General features: G+C 35.6%; 1 protein-coding gene across 2 annotated transcripts in view; it reads left to right on the top strand.

Annotated features, from left to right (window-relative positions):
• The window catches only part of LOC145683442 (uncharacterized), a 207,104-nt gene that overhangs the window by 31,662 nt on the left and 151,862 nt on the right, over positions 1–23,580 (top strand). For both annotated transcript variants that reach the window (XM_081754781.1, XM_081754780.1), the window contains exon 2: positions 22,249–22,285. In XM_081754781.1, coding sequence (XP_081610907.1) covers positions 22,249–22,285 — 37 coding nt within the window. The remainder of the gene's footprint in view (positions 1–22,248; positions 22,286–23,580) is intronic.

Here is a 23,580-nt window from a genome sequence, read left to right as displayed (position 1 = left end):
TACATTGGATTATGTTTCGTTTTAACAAAATATACAAATAAATATATAAAAAAGAATAGTTCCTATTTACGAATTTTTGTTGAACGAATATTGGAAACCTGTTGAAAATGGCGAACGAAAATATTATTATTCTAGTAAGAGTGAAAGAACTTAATAACAATTCCACAATGACGTTTCAGACAAATCTATGACTCATACTAGGCCTGAAGGATGACCCGTTTGTATTCTTGAATTGTTTGCGAAACACGCGAAATTTTCAGGCAGTAGAAATCGAGATTGTAGACTGTGACAGGTTGTTAGTTTTTCCCTTGTGAAGGAAGTCTTTTCAATTCAAAATTGTAAGAACGAAAGAAATTGACCATTTTTCATGTTATTATACATCAGAAATATCTACATTCCTAATTATAAATATTTTCTGAATATCCTCGGAGGGACTCGAACCACGGACCTCTAACCCACGAAAATAATGCTGAAGCCACTACCCTAAGACCGCACTTTTAAGTAAGAGTCAAGAAACACTCTCCTATGTAGCAAATTGCAAACGTTTGCGATTCCAATATTTTATTAACGATGAAACACTGATTTCGGTCATGATAAAATATTATAGTCCAGAGAATTCAAGTTTAAATTTAAAAAAAGACCGAAAGTATCTCCGTAACTTATCTATATTATATTCGGTTATTCTCGTTTTACAGGTATTTCCAGTAACCTTGAACGACAGTGAAACGAACACAGATACGTAAAGGAATTGTAATATTTCAAATTCTCTTCCTTCGGGAATCGAAACTGAGATCCCGCCTATTGAACTATCTGATAACTGGGGTACCCGGTTCGTTCCCAAGGCAAGTAAGCTTCAGACGGACACATCGTGCTTGTGGGTTTTCTTGGGACACTCCTACTTTCTCATTCCACCAATTCGTCCGTCATAATTCACTTGTTTTAATCAGTCTTCCTCAACCTAACCCGCATAATCGTTGGACATTAAATTAATGATTCAATTTTCAAGCTGTAAACCCATACCCATAAGAACCGAGAAACATTTGTATTTTCTATTGCAGATTAACGTGTTTTCACAAAAAATGTATAGAAAAAAGACATGGGGAATCGTAATTTCATTCAAAAGTGAAACAGCAGACTCATAATACCTTAACCTAAAACGAAACCATTACATATCGTTTGGAACTTATCCAAAATATATACGGATATTCTGAAAAGTGGCAATATAGTGTCATTTTCAAACAAAACTAAACCAAATTACGGTTCGTTTTCTGAAATAAACGGACCGGACACATTCTGTTTCAAGTTTAAACCGAACCCAAAACAGTTAACCCAGAGATGGCGTGGGTCAATGAAACCATGACCCAAAACCGTTGACCCAGCACCCACCGTGACCCAGTCTGACCCATAACCCATCGTGGCCCATCACCCATAGTGACCCACTATGGCCCACTACTCACTATGGCCCGATCCGACTCACCATCCACCATGAACCTCTGACCCTACAAAACATCGTCATCAATTCTTACATGATCCACGACCTCTTTACCGACTAAAGAGTTTACACTTATAATACAATCAGGTTGTGAAATTCTAACTAATCGGAGTTCCAGTTTCTACCTTAATCGCTCAAGCACCGCTGTGTTACAATAATGATGGGTCTGACCTTTACGATATAAAATGGTAGTGTTTTTCATGGGTAAAATTACGAAGAATTTTAATTAAATTATCATGGCCTAATTATTTCCTTGTTGAATTATTGATACTTTCCAGAGGGGAAAACGGATAAAATTTTTAAAGTCCCAGTTCAAGGTCAGTAGTCAAAGGTACAGAAGTTTATATTACAAATTTTATGTCTATTTTTTTCACAATTTTATAGGTTAATTTCCCTGTGCTTTAAGCACTCAATATAATAAACGAGTTTCAGCAATTATTATAGTAGAAAGCGCATGGTAAGCAGGGGCCTATCCAGGAGGTGATGGCCCTCAGGAGAGGAAAATTTCTCATTTTGTATATAATTAAAACCCTGAGTTCGGAGCTCTTAAAAGTAGCTCTAAGTAGCAGTACTACAACCCACCGGCCTCGCAGAGGTGCGTCCTGCATCCGCCCCTGATGGTAAGCATATATGGATATATGATGTGAAGCACTTTATTGTTTGTGTCTCAACTAATATCGATTGTTTTCGATTATTTTTACAAATTAACCCACTATCAATTTACCATATATAGAAAGTGCCCCCTCCCCATAAAGGAGAAGTTTAAAAAAATGCTAGGAGACGTTCTGTTCATTTTCAATAAAGAGATAATATATTGAATTTCAGCTCCTTAAGTTGAACGGCTTGTAAGATACTCAATTTTTTTCCACAAAAAAAAATTCGGATCCCCACTATACTTTAGGACATTATTATAATGAAAGCAATATGATAACACCCAAGTTTTGTTTGCAATTTGGCCGTAATGAATAGGCACACATAGTTAATTCATTTTTTAATAATATAATTTAAATATTACAGAGATTCAGGAATGTATTTTTCCTGTAGTTAGCTCCTTTAAAAACTGATGGTCTTGAAAGCCAAGTAGTAGTATGAATCCTATTGCTATTATTATAATTACAAATATCAATATCCAAGAATGGCTTAAGTTCTTTTTACACCTAGAGCTATTCGACTCATGTAAGTAAACAGAAACAAATTGAAAAAGGGAAATGGAGCCCTTGAATGTAAACGTAGACAAATTCACCAGTGTTCAGAAGCATATTTTTAAATCACGATCGGCCCTACTCATAGCAGGTAGTTAGTTGCAGTTATCAGTTTCTCGCCATGTAGCATATATAAATAAAGCAGAAATCAAATTACTGTTACTGGCAGTCTTCGTGGCCGTGCGTACTAGCACAGTGCACTGGTAATTATAACTGCTTTTGGCGTGGGTTCAAACCAGGTAGAAGTTTTTTCTATTTTTATAAAAAAAATAATTTAAAAGTGATTTACTTTCGTTACGTGTACAGTTTTGCTATACGATTCCACTGTATAAGAAGAAGAAGAAGAAGAAGAAGTAGTAGTAGTAGTAGTAGTAGTAGTAGTAGTTGTAGTTGTAGTTGTAGTATTAGTAGGAACGGATTAGAAGCCCCATATGGCTCGTTTTGTTCCACCTTGACTGTCATGATATAAATTTGACATCAACTGCTTCTTCAATTTTCTTCTTCAACCCCAAAAAGTGACAATTTTCTTCTATTACAACACAATATACACACCAGGTTTGGACCAGGCCCGCAACCAGCCACAGCGGTTTAGAGTGGCAATGAATATGATAGGGAGGAACAAGTGCTCAAAAATTCTCTTACACATATCTAAAGTGTTTTCTGTGTTGAGATCTGGAGATACCACGAAAGGTTTAGGAGGCCAGGTCCTCTAGTCTCTCCTCTGGTTGCTGGCCTAGTTTGGGTAATCGCAAACAGCAACCAATAAGAAACGTGTTTTTAGTTTCTATGGCTAGGGTCGAGTGTTAAAAGAAACATGCTGATTAGAAGATGCTGTCTACAACGCAGTGAGCAGAGTCAGTCGGTGCGTTGTGGATCGCAGTAGGTCATTGTGAGTGGTGGGTTGCAGTGGGTCAGGCTGGGTGGTGGGTTGCAGTTGGTCACAGATGGTGGTGGGTCGCAATAGGCCACATGCTGTTGATCCAAGACCCAATGACACTCAGAAAACTCGACCCACTGACCCACCGACTCACTGACCCACTACAACTCTGATTGGCACTCTTCATAATATCCGTACAAATTTTGAAAAAGTTTCAAAATATATGTAGTTGTTTCGTTTTAGGTTAAGATATTATGACTCTGCTGTTTCAGTTTTGAATGAAATTACGAGTCCCCATGTTTTTTTCTACATATTTTTGTGAGCAATAGAAAATACAACTGTTTCTCGATTCGGATTGGTTTGGGTTAGCTAAAAAATGAAATCTTTACGTTTAATGTCCCACGATTAGGCCTGAGAAAGACTATGATGGAAGCAAGTGAATTATGGTGGACGAATTGGTGGAATGAGAAAGTGGGAGTGTCCCGAGAAAACCATGAGCACGATGTTGTCCGTCTGAACCTTACTTGCCTTGGGAACGAACCAGGCATCCCACGCATTAGATAGTTCAGTAGGCGGGGTCTCAGTTTCAATTTTCGGTGGGAGAGAATTTGAAATATTACAAGTTCTTTACGTATCTGTGTTCGTTTCTCTGTCGTTCAAGGTTACTGGATAACCGAATATATTAGAGATAAGTTACGGAGATACTTTCGATCTTTCTTTAAATTTAAACTTGAATTCTCTGGACTATGATATTTTATCATGACCGTGGAATCGCAAACGTTTGTCATTTGCTACATAGACGAGTGTTCCTTGACTCTTACTTAAAAGAGCAGTTTTAGCGTAGTGGCTTCAGCATTCGTTTCGTGAGTTAGAGGTCCGCGGTTCGAGTCCCTCCGAGGATATTCAGAAAAATTTTATAATATAGAATGTAGATATTTCTGATGTATAATAACATGAAAAATGGTCATTTTCTTTCGTTCTTATAAGTTTCACTTGAAAAGACTTCCTCCACATGGGAAGAACTAACAACATGACGTCACAGTCTACAATCTCGATTCCTACTGTCTGAAAACTTCGCGTGTTTCGCAAACAATTCATGAATACAAACGGGTCATCCTTCAGGAATAGTATGAGTCATAAATTTGTCTCAAACGTCATTGTGGAATTCTTATTAAGTTTTTTCACTCTTAGTAGAAATAATAATCATATTTTCGTTCGCATTTTCAAGACGTTCCATATATTCGTTCAACAAAAATTGGTAAATAGGAACTGTTCTTTTTTAGTATATATGTTTATATAGTTAAAATATCAGTATAACACATACATAATCCAATGTCTTTTACCCAAAGAAAGGGTGTTACTATGTATCGTGATGAAGACAAATCCTACAAAGTTTTTGTGAAGGCATCCGAAGGTTCGATTTTCATATTGTCCATTAGCTGACACCTTTTCCCTCTCTCTTCTTTTCAAAGTATTTCTTATAAGGCAATTCACCCTTATAGAGGATGCAAAAAATTTCTTTTTTTCCTTAACTTCAGTATGGTTGTTTGCATTGGAATAGAACGTATTATTGAGGTCTCAAATATACAGTAATAATAAAATAATAATAATAATAATAATAATAATAATAATAATAATAATAATAATAATAATAATAATAATAATAATAATAATAATAATATAGAAGGCAAATTCTGTATGAGGACACATTGTATTAAAATCTGTAAAATCGCAAGTAGCATTAGGTAGAAGTTACAAAATAGCCGGGATTGGAGAGAAGTGTCACGACCATCAGGACATACCCTCTGCATACGTCTCTACAACTAGCTAAATGTTAAAACGGAAAGTTTTGAGGCAAATTCCATGTAGAAAGTAGAGGTAAAGAAATCACAAGAGCCGTAAGAAAATTTGTTTTTAAGTAATGGCTATGCCGGCTAAGGTACAGAAGATGTCGATCATAAGAATGAAAGAAATATTGGAATAAAGAAAGTGGGAGGAAGCGGAACTCGAAGGAAACACGGAACCCGGAGTAAGCGGAACCGATAGGTTGTTTGCTCAGCACAATGCCCACTAGCCGGGAACTGGGTGGAACATGATGAACCATTTACTAACTACACTTCAGTAATAATAATAATAATAATAATAATAATAATAATAATAATAATAATAATAATAATAATAGTAATAGTAAAAAATGGTGTTAAGAGTTTTAAAGTTGTCCTAAAAGTTTGCAAAACTTACTTAAACGTGACGATTTCGGAGAAGGATTTCGTGAAGGTGAGGATTTCAAGACACACCTTTACAACTACCCACATTTTAAATAGAAGCTTTCAACTAAAGGTTCATGTAGAAAGTATTCTACTGTATGTTTTAAGGAAAATGACTCTAATAACTGAATATCACTCAACAGTAAGGCATACAATAAACTAATTTGTAAGATATGCAGAGGTAACTGAAAAGCTTTACCACAAAAATACCTACACAGACCATAATTCATTGAACTCTGAAATACAAAGTAACAAAAAGCCTACAAGATTGAAGCTACAGAGCAATTGCTACTTAAAGAATGAACATACACTATTTCGAAAATCGAGACAAGACGAGAAATTTTTACGATACTTTTCGTCTCGTCTCGATTCTCATCTCCAAAGCTAAATGATAATTTGAGTTAGCCTCGTCCCGTCTCGAATGTAAAATGTTACTTCTCTCTCTCTCTCTTTTTTTTTTTTTTTTTTTGTTTTACAAACAAGATGAAAAATTCCTCTTTTCGTGGGCAACATTACACAAAACCAAAACATTCTTGCCAAAGGTGACGTTTCTGCTTGTAATGGTATGACCTGAGCCATAATTGGCTCCTAGCTTTTAATCTATTACGAGATATTATAAGAATTATTATTTGTTTATTATTATTACTATTATTATTCATGAAGATTTGATAGTTCAAGTATTGAAATATCCGAGTTTTCAAATATCTGAATATAATAAAACGTGTATCAATTGCCATCAAAAATCCTAAAGTAAAGAAATGCCCGACGTGGTTCGAACCACGAACCTCCAGATTACTGGTCAAGCGCCTTGACTAGTGAAACACGACAACTACGCGTTAAATGATTCGTCTTTAGTCTCGTTACTTGAGCTTTCTTTGCCTCCGCTTGCGAAGTTGTATGTTATATTTCTTCATTTCAGAAAGTCTTTCGTATTTCTTTTATGATGATATAAGTGAATAATCTTCGGCAAAGTTTATAGTAATAACTTGAGTTGTTGTTAAACCTTTGGTTCACAAGTTTGTTTCTTCTCCACACGAAACCACAGATATAACTCATTTAATTCTCATACTCTGCATTTGTTTCAAAACAGTCGCCATTACCTGATCAATGATTTATGTCCGTCACGATACATTGTAACTAAGTTACAAGAGGTTTAAGTCCTATCTCAACGGCGCATCCACCGAGTCAACTTTTGGAATATCCAATTAAGTTAGCTTTCAACGTAGCTAAAGGAAACCTATGTGAACGAGTTCGTAGGGTTCTCCGTAGCAGAATCGATAAAGTCATGGTTCGGTAACTATAAGGTTCATGGTTCGTAAACCGTCTAGGTGCTTTTAGATTTTTTAAATTCTTAATTACTCAGTTCCCAACATCTTTCTCTGCCTTCATAATCATCTGATGCTCCAAAAAGATTGATTGATTGATTTTTGAGTTTTACGTCCCGTTCAGCAGCAAGGCTATGTGAGACGTGGACCTACTGATTAACGTGGAATGTGAACCATGTGAGCTCCCAGCGGGAATCGAACCCGGGTCTCCCGGACCATGCTCTAAAAAGAGTTCTCCACCTTAGTTCGACAACTGCCTAATGTGATCTTCGCTGTTCGAAACCTTACCTTCTTCTGTTTCACAAAATGACAATTTTCGTCATAATACGATCATTTTTGGCCAATTCTAAATCTGTGTATATAAATAATCCCTCTCTGTCTCCATACTTGAATCTCTCTCTCTCAATGTCACCCAAGAACTCATATGGCTTGGGATCAAACCTTCGACTGTGGAAACCAAATGTAAGCTCTCTAGCAATGTGCTATCGTAACTATAAGTTTTTGCTTAAAACAGTGTGAGGGAGCAGATTTTATTGGCGGGGAAGATTTAAAAAAAAAACACATGTCAACAGTAACTAACTAACTAACTAACTCTATGGCCTATGGAAAACCGAGGTTCAATGCCGCGTTCACAAAAGTTCTTCACTGACATCTATCCTTAACTAACTGCATCCAGTTTCTACTTTGTATTCCAATGTCTGCGAGATCCATCTTAATATTTTCCTCCTATCTGCGCCTAGGTCTTCCTAATGGTCGTTTTCCCATTGGTCTTCCAGTCAAGACTTTGAATGCGTTTCTACTTTCTTCCATTCTAGCTACATGACCCGCCCACCTAAGCCTCCTAGACCTACGACCCTAACAATGTTGGGTAAACCATATAAATTATGCAGTTCCTCGTTATGAAGTTTCCGCCATTCTCCATTCCCGTTCCTCTTGGGTCCGAATATTCGTCTCAGGATCTTGTTCTCAAATACTTTCAGTCTATGTTCTTCCCTCAGAGTAAGTGACCATGTTTCGCAGCCATACAGAACAACAGGCATGATTATCGTTTTGTATATTTTAAGCTTCAAATTCCTCGACAGAATTCGCGACGACAAGAGATTTTGAACCCAATAGTAACACGAATTCCCTGCTTTTAGTCGACATTTAATTTCTCCATGAATATGATTTTCATCTGTTAATATTGATCCTAGGTATTGGAAACTATCCACTTTATCAAAGTAATATTTAATATTTTAACGCATCTATAATTTGCTGTATTACGGTCCCGACACATTTCCGTGTATTTAGTTTTCTCTGCATTTACTTCTAAACCCATGTCCCTGCAAGCGTTTTATAAAATCTCTGCATTTATTTCTATTGTTCTCCTATCATCCCCTATTAAATTTACATCATCAGCATATGCCATAACCTGGTGAATACCATTCAACTCTAGGCCCTGGTTGCTATCTTTGATTTTCCTTATAGCGTATTCCAGAAATAAGTTAAATAATAATGGCGACAACGCATCTCCTTGTTTCAGGACATTTTCGATGTGAAAACTCGTGGCCAAAAATTTTCCTACCCGGACTTTACTTTGGGATTCATTTAAACATATCTTAATTAATCTAATTAGCTTTCTCGTTATTCCAAGTTCTGTAAGAACGTTGTATAATGTTTCTCTCTTAACCGAGTCGTACGCCTTTCTAAAATCAATAAATAGTTGATGTACTGGGCTATTGTATTCCTACTTTTTTTCGAGTATTTGGCGAATGGTAAATATTTAGTCGATACTTGATCGATTTCGTCTAAATCCGCACTGATAATCTCCAATAATTTCATCTGCGTATGGGGTCCGTCTTGCTAATAGAATATTTGAAAGAATTTTATGGGATGTTGACAGAAGAGAAATTTCTCGATAATTATTACAGTCCGTTTTGTCGCCTTTCTTGTGAATTGGAACAATGATTGATTCTTTCCACTCTTGTGGCAATTTTTCCTTGTTCCAGATAAGGAGAATGAATTTGTTGTATCTTGTTTCACAATTTTTCGCCTCGAGCTAAAATTAACTCAGCCTGAATTTCATCTACAAACCCGGAGATTTGTGTTTCTTGAATTTCTTTATAGCGGTTTCTACTTCTATTCGATTGGGTTCTGGAATATACGGTTCTGCGGTGTGTATCTACTTTTCTCCACGTGCATTAGTTTTTGATTGCGTGTTAAACAAATCGTCAAAGAAACCTTTCCATCAGTTTAAGATGCTATCCGTGTCAGTGAGAACTGTACCGTCAGATTTCTTTAATTTATAAGCATGAGGTTGATAGCATTTCTTAAATTCGTTGTTTCCCTTATACATGTCCCGGATGTTTTTATTTTTACTATTATCTTCAAGTTCCTTAATTTTAGCTTTCAGAAAATCGCGTTTCTCTGTTCTAAAAGTTTTGGAAGTTTCCCGCCTGATATCTGCAAAACTTTGTGTAGTTATTTCATTCGGATTTTGTAGCCAGCGTAATTTTGCCTGTTTTCTCTTCTCTGCTAGTTTAATGCATTCCTGGTCGAACCATGGTTTGTTCCTACGTATTTCCGCGTGTCCCAATTTTTCTTTTGCTGAAATTTTAATGCTATCTCTAATTTCAATCCAGGTATCCTCAACACTAGTGCACTCCGAATCTTCTAAAGCTGAGAATCTATTCGAAACTTCAATCTGGAATTTTTCTCTTGCCTTGCTCTCTTCTAATTTCTTTAAATTAGATCTCTCCGTTTTCGGACAATCAATATTACCTTTATTCAACGATAACCTTTCTCGTATTATCACTGCTACCAGGTAGTGGTCAGTGTCACAATCAGCCCCTCTAAACGACCGGACATCAATTATGCTAGATTGCCTTCTTCTATCTACTAAAACGTGATCAATTTGATTATGTGTTTTCCCGTCTGGTGATGTCCAAGTGTATTTATGAACGTCGCGATGTGGGAATTTTATACTCTTCACGATTAGGTTTTTGGATGTTGCAAAATTCACGAGTCTAACACCGTTGTCATTACTTTCCTTATGCAAACTTTCGTTCCCTATAATCGATTTGAAAATATCCTCTCGTCCTACTTTCGCATTGAAATCCCCTAATAGAATTTTCATATGGTATCGCGGGAGTTGGTCGAATATCCGTTCCACTTCTTCGTAAAAACTGTCTTTTATATGTCATCCTTATCTTCAGTTGGGGCATGTACATTTAAAACAATAATATTGTTAGTTAATTAATTTTTCTATTTGTTTGTTTATGTGTGTATTCGTGTCTACTGTTGTTCTCAGATGTTCGCTTTCTCGGGACCAAGGTGCGTTTGAGTATATCACCAGTTTAACCAGCTACAAGTCTATGTGGCCATCACAGAAGAATAGCTCGCAACCGGGGATGCACTCACTCGCTCCATAGTCATGGGAGAAAGAATCGAACTCAGAAGACCTGCCCTGCAAGTGTATTATCTAAATGAAGTTTGCGCAACGGAAAAAAAAATATAAATAAACTCGAAAATTTGGAAAAGTAAATAAAAAAAAAAAAATCTCAGGATTCGTGACATTCACTGATGGGTTCCCCGTAACGTTTCACTCATATCATTTTCCCTTCGATGATTCATTTATCAGATTGATAGGAAGACGCACTGTTTTGATCTCGACTAAATCATGTTTTACTATAAAATTTCCTACTCTACTATATCTCTGTTATATGGAATAAAACATAATTGTCAACCAGAAGCTTTACTTGTTTCACCGAAGCTTTATACAAACTGTTTACATTTAGTTTAGGGGCACAACAATACATCGCACTACACTTTAAAGAACCATTTTACCGTGCGTGCCACAATTCGTGACCAGCCATTTTAAAATATTACATGCACACATACTCTCATAACTTTCAATTTTATTTCACATATTCCCAATATTTGATACTTTTATTAATAGTCACTTATTCTCCACTATATCAAGGAAAGTGCCTCTCATTGGCATTCATATCTTTCATTAAAAAAAAAATCAGAAATCTTATGTTTTAGCTGTTCACAGCAGCTACTATTACTAGGCACCCTTTTCCTATATTTATTCATTTCTTGCCTACACATTCTATTACAAAACTACACATGAAATCACTAAATCCTTAACCTACACTAACCTAAGACACATTCACACTACACACTCACACCAACAAATTTGTTTTATAACGTAAAAACGCTTTGGTTGGCAGTCCAGGCCACATTTCTTTTAATGGGATTTTGTTAGTAAAAAAAAAAAAAAAAAAAAAAAAAAAAAAAAAAAAAAAAAAAAATGAATGTCCGCACGGTGTAGAAAACCAATTGCCCCTATCGAAACTTGTGACGAAACGACCCATCGTGCTTCTTTTATCAAAGTACAGCTTCGGTTTATTTTCTCATACTTTACGGATACGTTAAGGTTAAAAAAAAAACTTAAAAAAATAAAATATATTGAATATATGTTCTATACGGGAGAACGTCATTCCTATCCTATTTGTCTAGCTTGGTTCTAATGGACAGCCAAATGATGCATAGCCAAATAAAAAAAAATCACAACAATAATAAAGAATACTGCATATAGCCTTTCACAAGATTTAGGCTTTCTTTGAATAACAGGAATTTTGATGGTCACTCTAAATGAAAATTTTACACTCGCATGTATATTCCGTCAGTATTTGCTCTACCTTTTATTTCCCCCCCTTTATCGATAAGCCTAAGCCGTCACATATTGTCTCAGTAATTGTATAGATCCTACGGGAAAGGAATTTACGAAGACATAGTTATATTATTATCAGTGGCGTATTTAAGGGGGGGGCTTCCGGGCTTAAGCCCCCCCCGAAATTTTATCGCAATTTTTATAATTTTTGTACCTGTTGTAATAAAGCTAATAAAGCTCAATATCCATGGTGGTAAATTGTAATTGATATATAGCTTTTACTCTATTTTAAACTTTGAATACTTCTCGTAAAAATAGTTTTTTGAGAGCAATGAGTCATTTAATCAATTATATATTATTACCTGTAAATACAGGGCACCAACCTAGGTAGTCGTGTTGTCAGAAACCATGTCATTTGTGAAAGAACAATTAAAGTTTTTTGACGCCACTTGACGTGTTTCTGTTTATTAATATTTGGTTTCTTTCCTGAAATAAAAGAGCCAAAATCCAATTTCTCGCATCATAAGTAACTATAGTTTCCATCTGATAAAGAATACAAACCTAATTTTAACAAACCAGTCACAAATCATCGAGGCGAAAAAATGTATGGTATCTCTCTTCAATATAATGTAAGGAATGGGCAAATGCAAACCTTTATTGTCGTCTGTAGTGGCAAACTGTGAAAAGGTATCGGAAGAAATTTATGTAACACAAACATAGTATAACATGCATAATGGGGGAAGGGGGCACAGTGGCTTAGTGGTAGAGCGCTCGCCTCATGTTCAACGGGTCGCTGGTTTGATTCCAGGCAATGCGAGTTCGTGGTGGATGACATCGTGTTCGTGGGATTTCTCGGGGTTCTTCCGTTTCCTCCCACTTTTCTTTCCACCATCATTCATTTGCAATAATCATCCGTCTCCTTTAGCCCCCGATAGTATAACGTACGACGTTAAATTAAAGATTTCATTTCCATAAATGCTGGGGAGAGCCCCTCGAGTATTTCGAGGAGACCCCCTCGAATTCTATAAACGAAATGCATGTAGAATGCATTTTGTTTGTAGAACTCGAGGTGTTCTACAGTTTTGCCATGTTTACTAACGCTTTTCTCATACATGCAGAAAATTAAACATTTTAACAGTTCCTTTCGTGATTTGATTCATGAACATTCAACGTTCATAAATGTTCAACTTGCAATTATTTAATCATGAATTGGAAACACTAGTTAGATTGATCTGTTTGTGTGCAGGTGTAGGCTTCCAAAGCTGTAATCTAATGTAAGATTTTCTGCGGTTTCTGCAATATTTGAACTAAAATATGACTTACCAAGAACAGTGAAGTGAAATACAAGTGTTCTGTGTGAAAAATAACTTAAAATAGTGTTTCGCAGAGCTTTTGCGAAGGTACCGTAACTTTAAATCATCAACGCTGCCTTGAAAACAATGTAAAAGTGCTGAAGTCACATTTTAACTATTAAATTAGAATCGACTTAACTGCAGTGACAGTATATTCATTGTACATTTTGTGTTTAAAATACTGTAGAAATGAGTTTTAGTTAAGGTCATAGTTTAGATTCATTAGTTTTAAGTACGGTAACGTTTTTAATTCTGTGTAGTGTTTATTGATCTCCTCACATGGGTGCAGACATATTGAATAGAGTTGCAAACTCACTGTAGTTACCAATGTCATACTCGTGGAAGAATTTATGGTGAACATTTTCGATTTGGTCATAATGGTGAAGTTGTAGAAGACGGTATCCGTCAAACTATCAACTTGTGTCAATTGTAGTAAGAAGTCCATTTCAAGTTTATTATCCCACTTTTAAGAACTTAACCAAAAAGTTTGTGTGTGATTGTTAACTTTGAACATTGAAGTGGTTTACCTAGCTGTGTAAACCCTAGTTTCTCAAATCTGAATTGAACTTTTGTTACAAATCTGAATACTAGTTTTATTCGGAACTTGTTTGAAATATATTTGAGTAAGTCTAAAGATTTCTAATAAAAAGAAGCTACTTAATAAATTAAAATACACGGATATCGAGTGCTACCCTGCATGGAACAACAAAATGAATCGTAAAAGGAAAGGATCAAATATTCTGGATTACTTTTCAAAAAAACCTAGCTCAGAAAATCAGCCATCATCTTCAAGCCAGATTAATACAGCGAATTCAACTAACCTGTCACTTCTGCCGTGTTCAGGTTCTGATAATTCTCAATGTTTTTCCTCAACCTCTGAAGAATATTGTCAAGTTCATCCTAGTGCATCCTCAAGTCAAATATATGATATATCTGATTGCTTGCCTTCAATAATCGAACCCCTAGATGACAATTTAAAAGTAGAACGGTTTCAAAATCTATTTGTACCAGAAGGTACCTATAAATTCCCTCAAACTTCGCAAGGTGGGCAGAACAGAAAGTTCAACTCAAGCTGGCTTGGGAAGTATTTCTGGCTAGTATATTCAGCAAAAGAAGATGGTGCATTTTGCAAATATTGTGTGTTTTTCGCAAAATCTTCAGCAGGTAAAGGTGGACATCAAAGTCCTGGAGCGTTAGTCACCTGCAAGTTTTCGGATTGGAAACATGCTCTGGAAGCTTTCGACGTTCATGCTAAAAACAACTATCACACAACTGCTGTGGTTGATGGTGATTATTTTGTAAAAACTATGATGAATAAGAAACTTGATGTACAACATAAGTTGGACAAAGGTTTAGTAGAGCAAGTGGAAAAGAATCGAAAACAGTTGGTTCCAATAATCGAAGCGGTCATTGTTTGTGGGCGTCAGGAAATTCCTTTAAGGGGACACACTGATTCCGGAGCTATAGACGTGGACAAAGGAGACGAGAAGAACCCAGGTAATTTTCGCGCCATTCTAAAATATCGTGCAAAAGGTGATCAGAATTTAAGAACAATTCTGGAAGGGCCTGGCAAACACAATAAATACATTAGTCCTGGAATTCAAAATCAAATAATCAATTGCATGAACAACCAACTTTTGAGTACGGTTGTTCAGCGCATAAATGAAGCCAAGGCTTTCACACTTCTTGCTGATGAAACGTCGGATATATCTGGGACGGAACAACTGTCCATTTGTGTACGTTATGTCTCTAGTGATCTCAAGATACGTGAAGATTTTCTACAGTTCGTTCCAGTGTATGTTGTCACCGGTAGAGGACTTGCTAAAGCCATGGTTGACAGTTGTGTGCGGTTTGGTCTGGACATCTCATACTTACGAGGACAGGGGTACGATGGAGCACCTACAATGTCGGGGAAACTTAAAGGAGCACATTCTATTTTGCAGCAAGACTTTCCGCTAGCACTATATTCTCACTGCGCCGCCCACAACTTTAATTTGGTAGTTTCAACAGCATGTAATATTCCACTCATACGCAATTCTTTGGGAACAATGGAATCAGTTCGAACTTTCTTTCTGTCACCGAAGCGCAAACATATATTAAATGAAACTCTTGAATCGTTAAACGATGATAAAGTCAGAAGTTTAAAACGTACAAGTTTGACAAGGTGGTTAGAGCGTCTTCACAGCGCTCAAGACTTCAAGAAGTTACACAGTTCTATTGTTCTGGCTCTGGAAAAAATTCAAGAATTTGACGGCAATGCCATGCCCCTATTGTCCACTATCACCAGAGGGGATTTTATCGTCTGCATTGTGTTACTATCAGAACTGTTTGCCTTGGGTGAATCCATCTGCCGTCAATTCCAGCGTGAAGATCTTGACTTGGCTGAGGTGGTAAATATCGCCAGTGACTTCAAACAAGAATTACTGACTATGAGGGAAAATATTGACAAGACATTCAATCATCTTTTCCTGGAAGCACAGACAATAGCGTCATCCATCGATGCTGAAATTAAAATACCACGTATTTCTGGAAACCAACAACATCGTGCTAATCAGAAAGCCGGGAATGATGTGGAAGCTTATTACAAAGTTTCTCTCTTCGTACCCTTGTTGGACACATTCATTCTTTCATTGCAAGAACGTTTTCTGAATTATAGTGAACTGTTCGAAAGCTTTAGATGTCTTCTTCCGCGAAAAGTGTCAGATTTAGGTGCAGTTGAAGGATTAGACCAACTATACGCATTTTATGCTTCAGATCCTCTGTTGACTGACTTTGCAACAACTCAAGCAGAATTGAAACTGTTTCATCAACGTTTGCGGCGGGTGAAGCATTTGCCACAAAACGCAATGGAAGCTTTGAGTATATGCGACCGCAATATTTATCCAAATGTATTTCGATTGCTCCAACTTTTAGCTACGCTTCCAGTATCAACAGCCACAAACGAACGCTCCTTCTCTACGATGAAAAGAATCAAAACATATCTTAGAAACGCAATAGGAGAGGAACGCTTGAATGGACTCGCCATGATGACTATTCATCGTGAAGAAAAAATCAACGTACAGACTGTCATAAATGATCTCGCCAAGTTAGGAAGACGCCGTCTTGATTTCGTGTTGTAAATTGTACGTAAATTAGGCCTATGTTAGGGTGACGGCAAAAAACGATCAGGGTTCACTTTTCCCATTTTACATAATCGGCTTTGTTTTCGTATGCAGTATTTTATTAATTTGTCTTTTTTTCTGCGTGTGACACCTTTTAATTTCTGACTTACTAACACTACAATTTATATTTCAAGAAAAATAAAGCAAGAAGAAAATTAAGAGCAATGGAAACTACTAAATAAGACCTGTGATTTGATTGTTATACATATATATGTTAAAATACAATATTTTATATTTAAGTGTGTTGAAAACATAGTAAAATGTTTATTCAATAAACCATTTTAAAGAAAATGAAACATCTTGCAGAATGTTCACATTTACAAGAATAAAGTTAGCAAAGCCCCCCCCCCGAAACAAAATCGTAAATACGCCACTGATTATTATGTTTCACTGAACACCATATTCCAACTGTATAACTTGGTGAATTTCGAGGTTCAAAAGAAAATATTCATAAATCCAGGCTACCAAGTTACTTCGCTTGAAACCACTTTAGAAATAAAGTAAACCTTACTTACAGTTCGGATGAGTTTATATGCAAGAAGAATCCAATGGTTGTCCTTACGAGTACCAGTTCCTGTTAACCATTCTTATTAATTTTTGTGATGAATTTCATGGTTCCAGAAGAAAACAACTATCACTCACATCCTTTATAATATACAGTCCAACCTGAACCAGTTAATGTCTATTAACTATCACGGTTCTTCCAAAAAAATCAGGATCCAATTATGTAGAAATCAGATTCCGTCCATAGTTCATACAGACAACTTACAACATTGGGCTGCTTCGCTTCACTAATTCCCTTCGCTACTCGCTCCGTTCCGTTCAAACAAATAACACAAAAATATCGCAAATTTTGCAATCGAACCTTTTTAGATCTTTTAGTAGAAAAAAACCGTTCTGGAGCGGCTTCCTTTACCACTTTATGCCGATAATATCTGACGAGCAGTAACTGAGGATTGCTTTCTTAGGCTGACGCCATTACAGTACAACAACAATGTGACGTAACAGTCTGAAGATTGAAGATGAGCTAATTATCAGAGATTTCAAAGGAAAGCGACCAATTATAAATAATTCTGTAAATCTGTGCTACTGACGTCACACAAGACAAGATTGAAGATGATGCACCAAAACCGAGTGAATCTTGACGATTTTCTATCAAGATGGCTGAAAATCTAAAGAATTTTATGAAGAATAATTTTAGAATAAAATTTTTTAAGAAAATTTTGGGAGAATTTTCAGAATGTTTGGAGATAGGAAAAGCGTTCTACAGATGAAAATAAAAGAAATAAGCAGAATATTATTAAAGAAATATAGGAAATTAAGATAGAAATGAACAAAACATAGACGTTAAATACGAAATAAAATCCTAAACCTATTTTAATGCACGTCCTAACTTAATCCTACCTTCTAATATTACAAGAAAATTAAATGACAACATTACATCCTTACATATCCTATATTATTTTTATTCTACACTATTATACAGGGCGTTCGAAAATTTTCAACATGATAACTCCATATTGGGAGGTATCAATATCACACCACCGTCCCTTACGAGTAATAAAAGAAAGTCTGTCAGTAACAAATTCAACCCGTTCAATTGCTGGTAATATACATTTATGAAGAAAAACTCTGTTCCTAACTGGTGATTCTTATTTCCTTCCCGTAAAAGAACGTAAAATTTCCGGAATTCATAGATCCATTTCCTTCCCACCTAACTTTCTGAACTCCTACTACACCCATCCTGTATTTCTCTAACTCACTCATTACGGATTTTAACGCGCCTGCCCTATAAAGACTCCTAACATTCCATGTTCCAAATCTCATGTCCATTTTCTTTTGCTGAGGTCGTGCCAAGTTATCAGTCCTTGTCCGAGGCTTTTGTGAATACTTCTGAACAATTGCTTCTTTTTTTTTTTACAGGATGAGGTTGTTAGCCCTATCCAAACCTCCAACCTGGAGGACCACTCCTAGTCGGCTGTCCACGACTGCTTATTCAGTATATTCGCAGCTAACCTCTATATCCAGAGGCCTTCTCCTCGATCCGCAACCTGAGGACGCGCCATGCCGTGGTGACAGGAACCCACGTTACACGGCATGTCAACACTAAATTATACATTGGAATAAGATTTCGGTTCAGTGTTTCTCTACCTAAATTTGTTGGGCTCTTACGCCCCATATTCTACTTCTATTAGTAATTTTTTTCAATTGGAACAAATAAGGACAATTATTACATTGCATGGTGTTCTCATACAATGGTACACTTCCTCCAGTAAAATCCGTTATACAGCAATTATATATATATATATATATATATATATATATATATATATATATATATATATATATATATATATATATATATATATATATATATATATATTAATAATACATAAATAACTACTCCGTAATTTTCCAAATTTCTTTTTTTTTTCTTCTATCCAGTGGGTCAACTTGGGATCAATGCTATATAGTTGAAATCTGTTCTATAAGCTTACAACGATGTATACGTCATGAGACTGTGGTGATTAGGATGGTCGCAGGATGTTCTCATATAATGGTTTAACGGTATTTCCTCCATTGAAATCGGTGATACAGCCGATAAGGGTATCCCATATTAGGACACCTTCCTCGTGCTAGATCTGAGTAACTGTTTTACATCTTACACGCAGATGTATAAGGTATGAAATAACATGTTTTTCGTTACGGTACTGTACACACAGTGTTGCCAGATATGAAACATTTTTGGAAAAAGTCGAGTATTTTATGATTTTTAAAATATATTCTTCTTCTTCTTCTTCTAGTCGGTGTGCAAGATGGGAAACAACGTTACATCGTTGGAATCTGCGTTCCATTAGCTTTTCAAAAGTTATTACTCATCGCTGTATGTTAATTAGAAGGGGCACACGAGGCGCGTAAGTGAGACTTTACGAATAGTAATAACGCATGGCGGCCATGTTGGAAAATTCCATAGCGGCCTTACCCCACCTCGGAGAGTGGTAGACTTTCCGCCATCGTTCTCCTCAGGTAGGCCTATTTTCTCCTAAGAACCCGTTAACAAAAATTGTATTGCGTAACAAAAAATATACTTCATTACTCTAGCAAACATAGATACAAACTCAGATATTAAAAAAGTAAGAGAGAAACAAACGAAATAGAAAGGAAAGAAATAAAAAATAAATTACGAAATAGTGAATTCAATACAGCGATAGTAACAACTGGAGTGATGAGTTTTTTTCTTGTCTTTTCTTTTTCTTTTTCTTTTTTTTTAACTTTTACAAAGAAATATCATTGCAGTCCATGCATCAGAATTATTAGCTCTAACATTCGTCGTGTTCTGCATCTCACATCTGATCATTCTTGAGCTTCAACCTCCCGTATTTCCCTTTAATTTCAATCGATGTTCACATTAAGATTACCAGCATCTTGTATGTATTTTAGTAGAGCTTGACTAGGGTATTTGATTTGTTATTGATGTTTGCGTAGACATACATCTATAAATACATACATACACCCTCACGCACTCATACACACGTACATTTTTTGAAGTGAGTGATCTGAAAACCTTGCAGTAGGAGTGGGTGCGATTCTTTGGAAGTTTTTTCAGGTACCCTAAAATCCTATGTATGATTTTATTTATGACGTTTTTCGATGTTTGACCTCGAAATGACATTAACATTAACTTGTAACATCAAGAAAATGACATAATCGGATCCAGCGACCCAATAAACATTTATGTACTCTTTGTTCGGATTTTTACAACGTCCCCTTTGAATTTCACCTTCAAATGTCCTTGAACCTGACGTGATGGAGGTAAACCGACCTCGGTTTCAGAATCAGTGACACTAAAAACCCTAGTATATCCTAGTGAGACTCATTCATACTTCATAGATAAAATATCATTCTAATTATTATTTTCAGTTTACGAAGAAGCGTATGCCTTTAAGTGACAATAATAATCAGCGAGTATTTAAAAACGTGTGGTTTTCGGGTTTAGTGCCCATTAAGAAATTTCATCAGGGGACCAAAATACACAAAATACTGCAATACCAGCCAATTTAACGGAAACCGGATTTCTATACGCTATGAGCGGGGTCCTTTCAAGTTCCTAGCGTCTGGTGGATAGGCTGCTTTTATTAAATTTAATATTTACTAATGGTTAAAACAGGAGAGCTGCATAAGCAATTTTATGTTACTATTAAATATATATTTTTTATTGATATGATCTAATCCTCGTTGTACATTGCATGCTTTATTTTGAAAATATCCACGAAAACAAATAAAATTCAAAAGTTACATGTACGAAGGTGATTCAGAAAGTAATGCCTCCAAGCCCACTTGATCGCCAATAGTACTGCAAACATTCTGAACTGCTTATCATTAATAGACTGATGTTTAAACTATTGAATGTCACTTGTTTCACCTTATCTCTCCTTGTTTCAGAGTAATGGAGCAATCCATGACATCTTGTGGTGATGTCCGGTTGAAACACCGGTCTGTCCTTGAATTTCTGACTGCGGAAGGTTGTGCGCCCAGGAACATTCATCGCCAACGACAAGTCGCGGATACACAATTACGGCCCGGAAACGATGTGTCAGTCGATCGAGCACCGCCACACGTCCTCTCCTCCGCCAAAACATTCAAAGTTGTTCCATTTGCTGGCTAACTGTTGACATTCTGGCTCATCCTGCCTATAGTCCGGATTTCCACTGATACCTGCCAAACCAAAGTAAACTGGTATCTGGTATCTCTCAAACCCAAGTTAAACATATCACCTTGGAGGCATTATTTTCGGAATCACCCTCGCATTATATACCGTCGTGCGCATACGTGATGTTATACTACCGGCTAAGAGTTGGAAGTCATCTTTCGAAGGAGAAGAATTTAGTAAACCCTTGTCAGATATTCATTTCATGTGAAATGATGGAAAAATTTAAGCAACAATATAGCCTCAAAGTTTGCAAATATTTTGTTGATAACCAACTGGAAACCGAAACACAAAACAGTGGTATGATCATTTCCTAGGTCTCGAAGGCTCTGAGATACTTAATGAAAGCCAGAGCCTAACTGACCGATTTCTTTGATTTACTTGAGTGGTACATTACTTATGTGTAGCACAAAGCCAACGTCTTCCAAAGAGTATTTGATTTATTTGATTGAGATCTTCCATAGTTCTTCCGTTAATCTGCGCTTCCAAAAGACCGACATATTTCCAGTATAAAATTTCAGGTGGATCAAGACATCTTCCTCATGCATTCTTTGCATTTGATTTAGAATTATATATATATATATATATATATATATATATATATATATATATATATATATATATATATATATATATATATATATATATAATGGCATCCATAGTTCATGAAGCGCTTAACATTACCATCATGCAACATCTATTTTTGGCTATTCTCCAACAAATATTATTTTGAGGGAATACTGGGTTAAGCTGTAGAATACATTGTGAAGAATGAGATGGTAAAGTTGTATTCGTTTGTTAATTAGTTCTTCCAAAAATGCTTCGAACAAAGACAGAGCACTTGCACAGTTTCGAGAGAACTCTAAAGGCGATTATAGATTATAGTTTAGATTAAAATCAATATTTCCTTTTCTTGCTGAAAATCGAAAGAGTAAAGTACATGTATTATAATTTAAAATACTGTTACAAACAGATTTTCAGAATTACTTTCGTTCATCAACCGAACTCTATTCTAAACCAGTGAATATGGTATAGTTCGTGAACACAAACAACATGAGATTATTAGACAGTAGCGTTCTTCACATTGAATAAGATTTCTATTCTATAGAAGGTATTTATGGATTTATTGCGGAACAAATCTCTGATTTACTTATTTACTACCAAATCTTATATGTTGATAAGAAGTTTTTACTCACTCTATTTTCAGCTTCCATGCAACTCACAAGAAATTTACGGCAACCGAGGTAAGATATAATAATATTAAACACTAGTAATAATCAAATATTGCAATTCCACCATTTAAAAATCCATAATATTCGCATTTATGAAATTATATGTCCAGTAGCTGTTACAAAAGTGATAATTTTCGTTACATCATAGTAATTTTATAATGCAAATATTGGCCAAGACATGTACCTGAAATAGGAAGTGAAAATTGTACCTCATTAGTAACATAAAACGAAAATAAGTCAAAGAATAATATATATATATATATATATATATATATATATATATATATACAAATCGACTGACATTAATCTTAACAAAATGATGTGAGTGAGAGTGTAAATCTTCATGTTTAGTATTGGAGAAAATCGAGAAGAAACGATTTTGTCGTAAGCCTAAGAATCAATTCCAGCGTTAACAACATTCATCTATCAAGATGAATCTGCGATCTGATACTGAAACTCAGAGTCAATGAGTACTGGTTCTTTGTCTCTACAATTGCAAATACAATGTATATATGCTTGGTTAATTATGAAGTCTTCGAATGCGTCAGTATCTAAGTGGTTATACTTAGTTACATCTCGACTCACAGAATAGCTAATTCAGAGTTTAAATTATCACACAAATTATTCTCGCTATTGCTACTGAAATTGCCTTGATTACGTACCCTATTGTGATTTTAAGGATTACATCTATCTTTAAAGTTTCCTTATCCTACAGCGATGGTTATTAAAATTTAGGAAACTAGAATTCTGATGAGGTTGATTAGTTTTATCTTGATTTTGAGAAGAATGCTGTTTATCGCTGTTATTAATATTTAATTTCTGTTATGTTGCCTATGTAATTAGCCTCCACTGCGTTTAGCTTGAGTACTATTGACTCGTTTACTCGAATGTCTATTTGAGTATTATAATAATTGAATGACTCCATCGAACAGCGTTGCAAGTAACAAGAATCCAACTTTACAGAAATCGAAAAAACTATATATTGATTATGTATAGGCTTTAAATTTACTTTTTCAGATTCAAACTATACCTTTCTATCAAAAAGACATAACCCACGTGATGGGGAATGTTCTTTGCGATGTTGTTTTGTTAAGATCTCAGTGTGACAGAAATTGTCGCTTGCAACGTTTTACAGGGGAGCTATTGGATTATTGTTAGAACAATAATGATTTTGATAATTTATATTTCCAGCAATTACTTTGATAATTTGTGTTTATTAGTGAGGTATGTGTTTCTTTGTTTTTAAGCACTTTCGTATAAAGTATTTCAACATTTGTAAAGAAGCTGAAACTTAATGCATATTAGAG

This window comes from Thermobia domestica, chromosome 4 (assembly GCF_964235325.1).
Source record: "Thermobia domestica chromosome 4, izTheDome1.hap1.1, whole genome shotgun sequence".
Taxonomy (NCBI): Eukaryota; Metazoa; Arthropoda; class Insecta; order Zygentoma; family Lepismatidae; genus Thermobia; species Thermobia domestica.
This window is presented reverse-complemented; position numbering and strand designations above follow the sequence as displayed.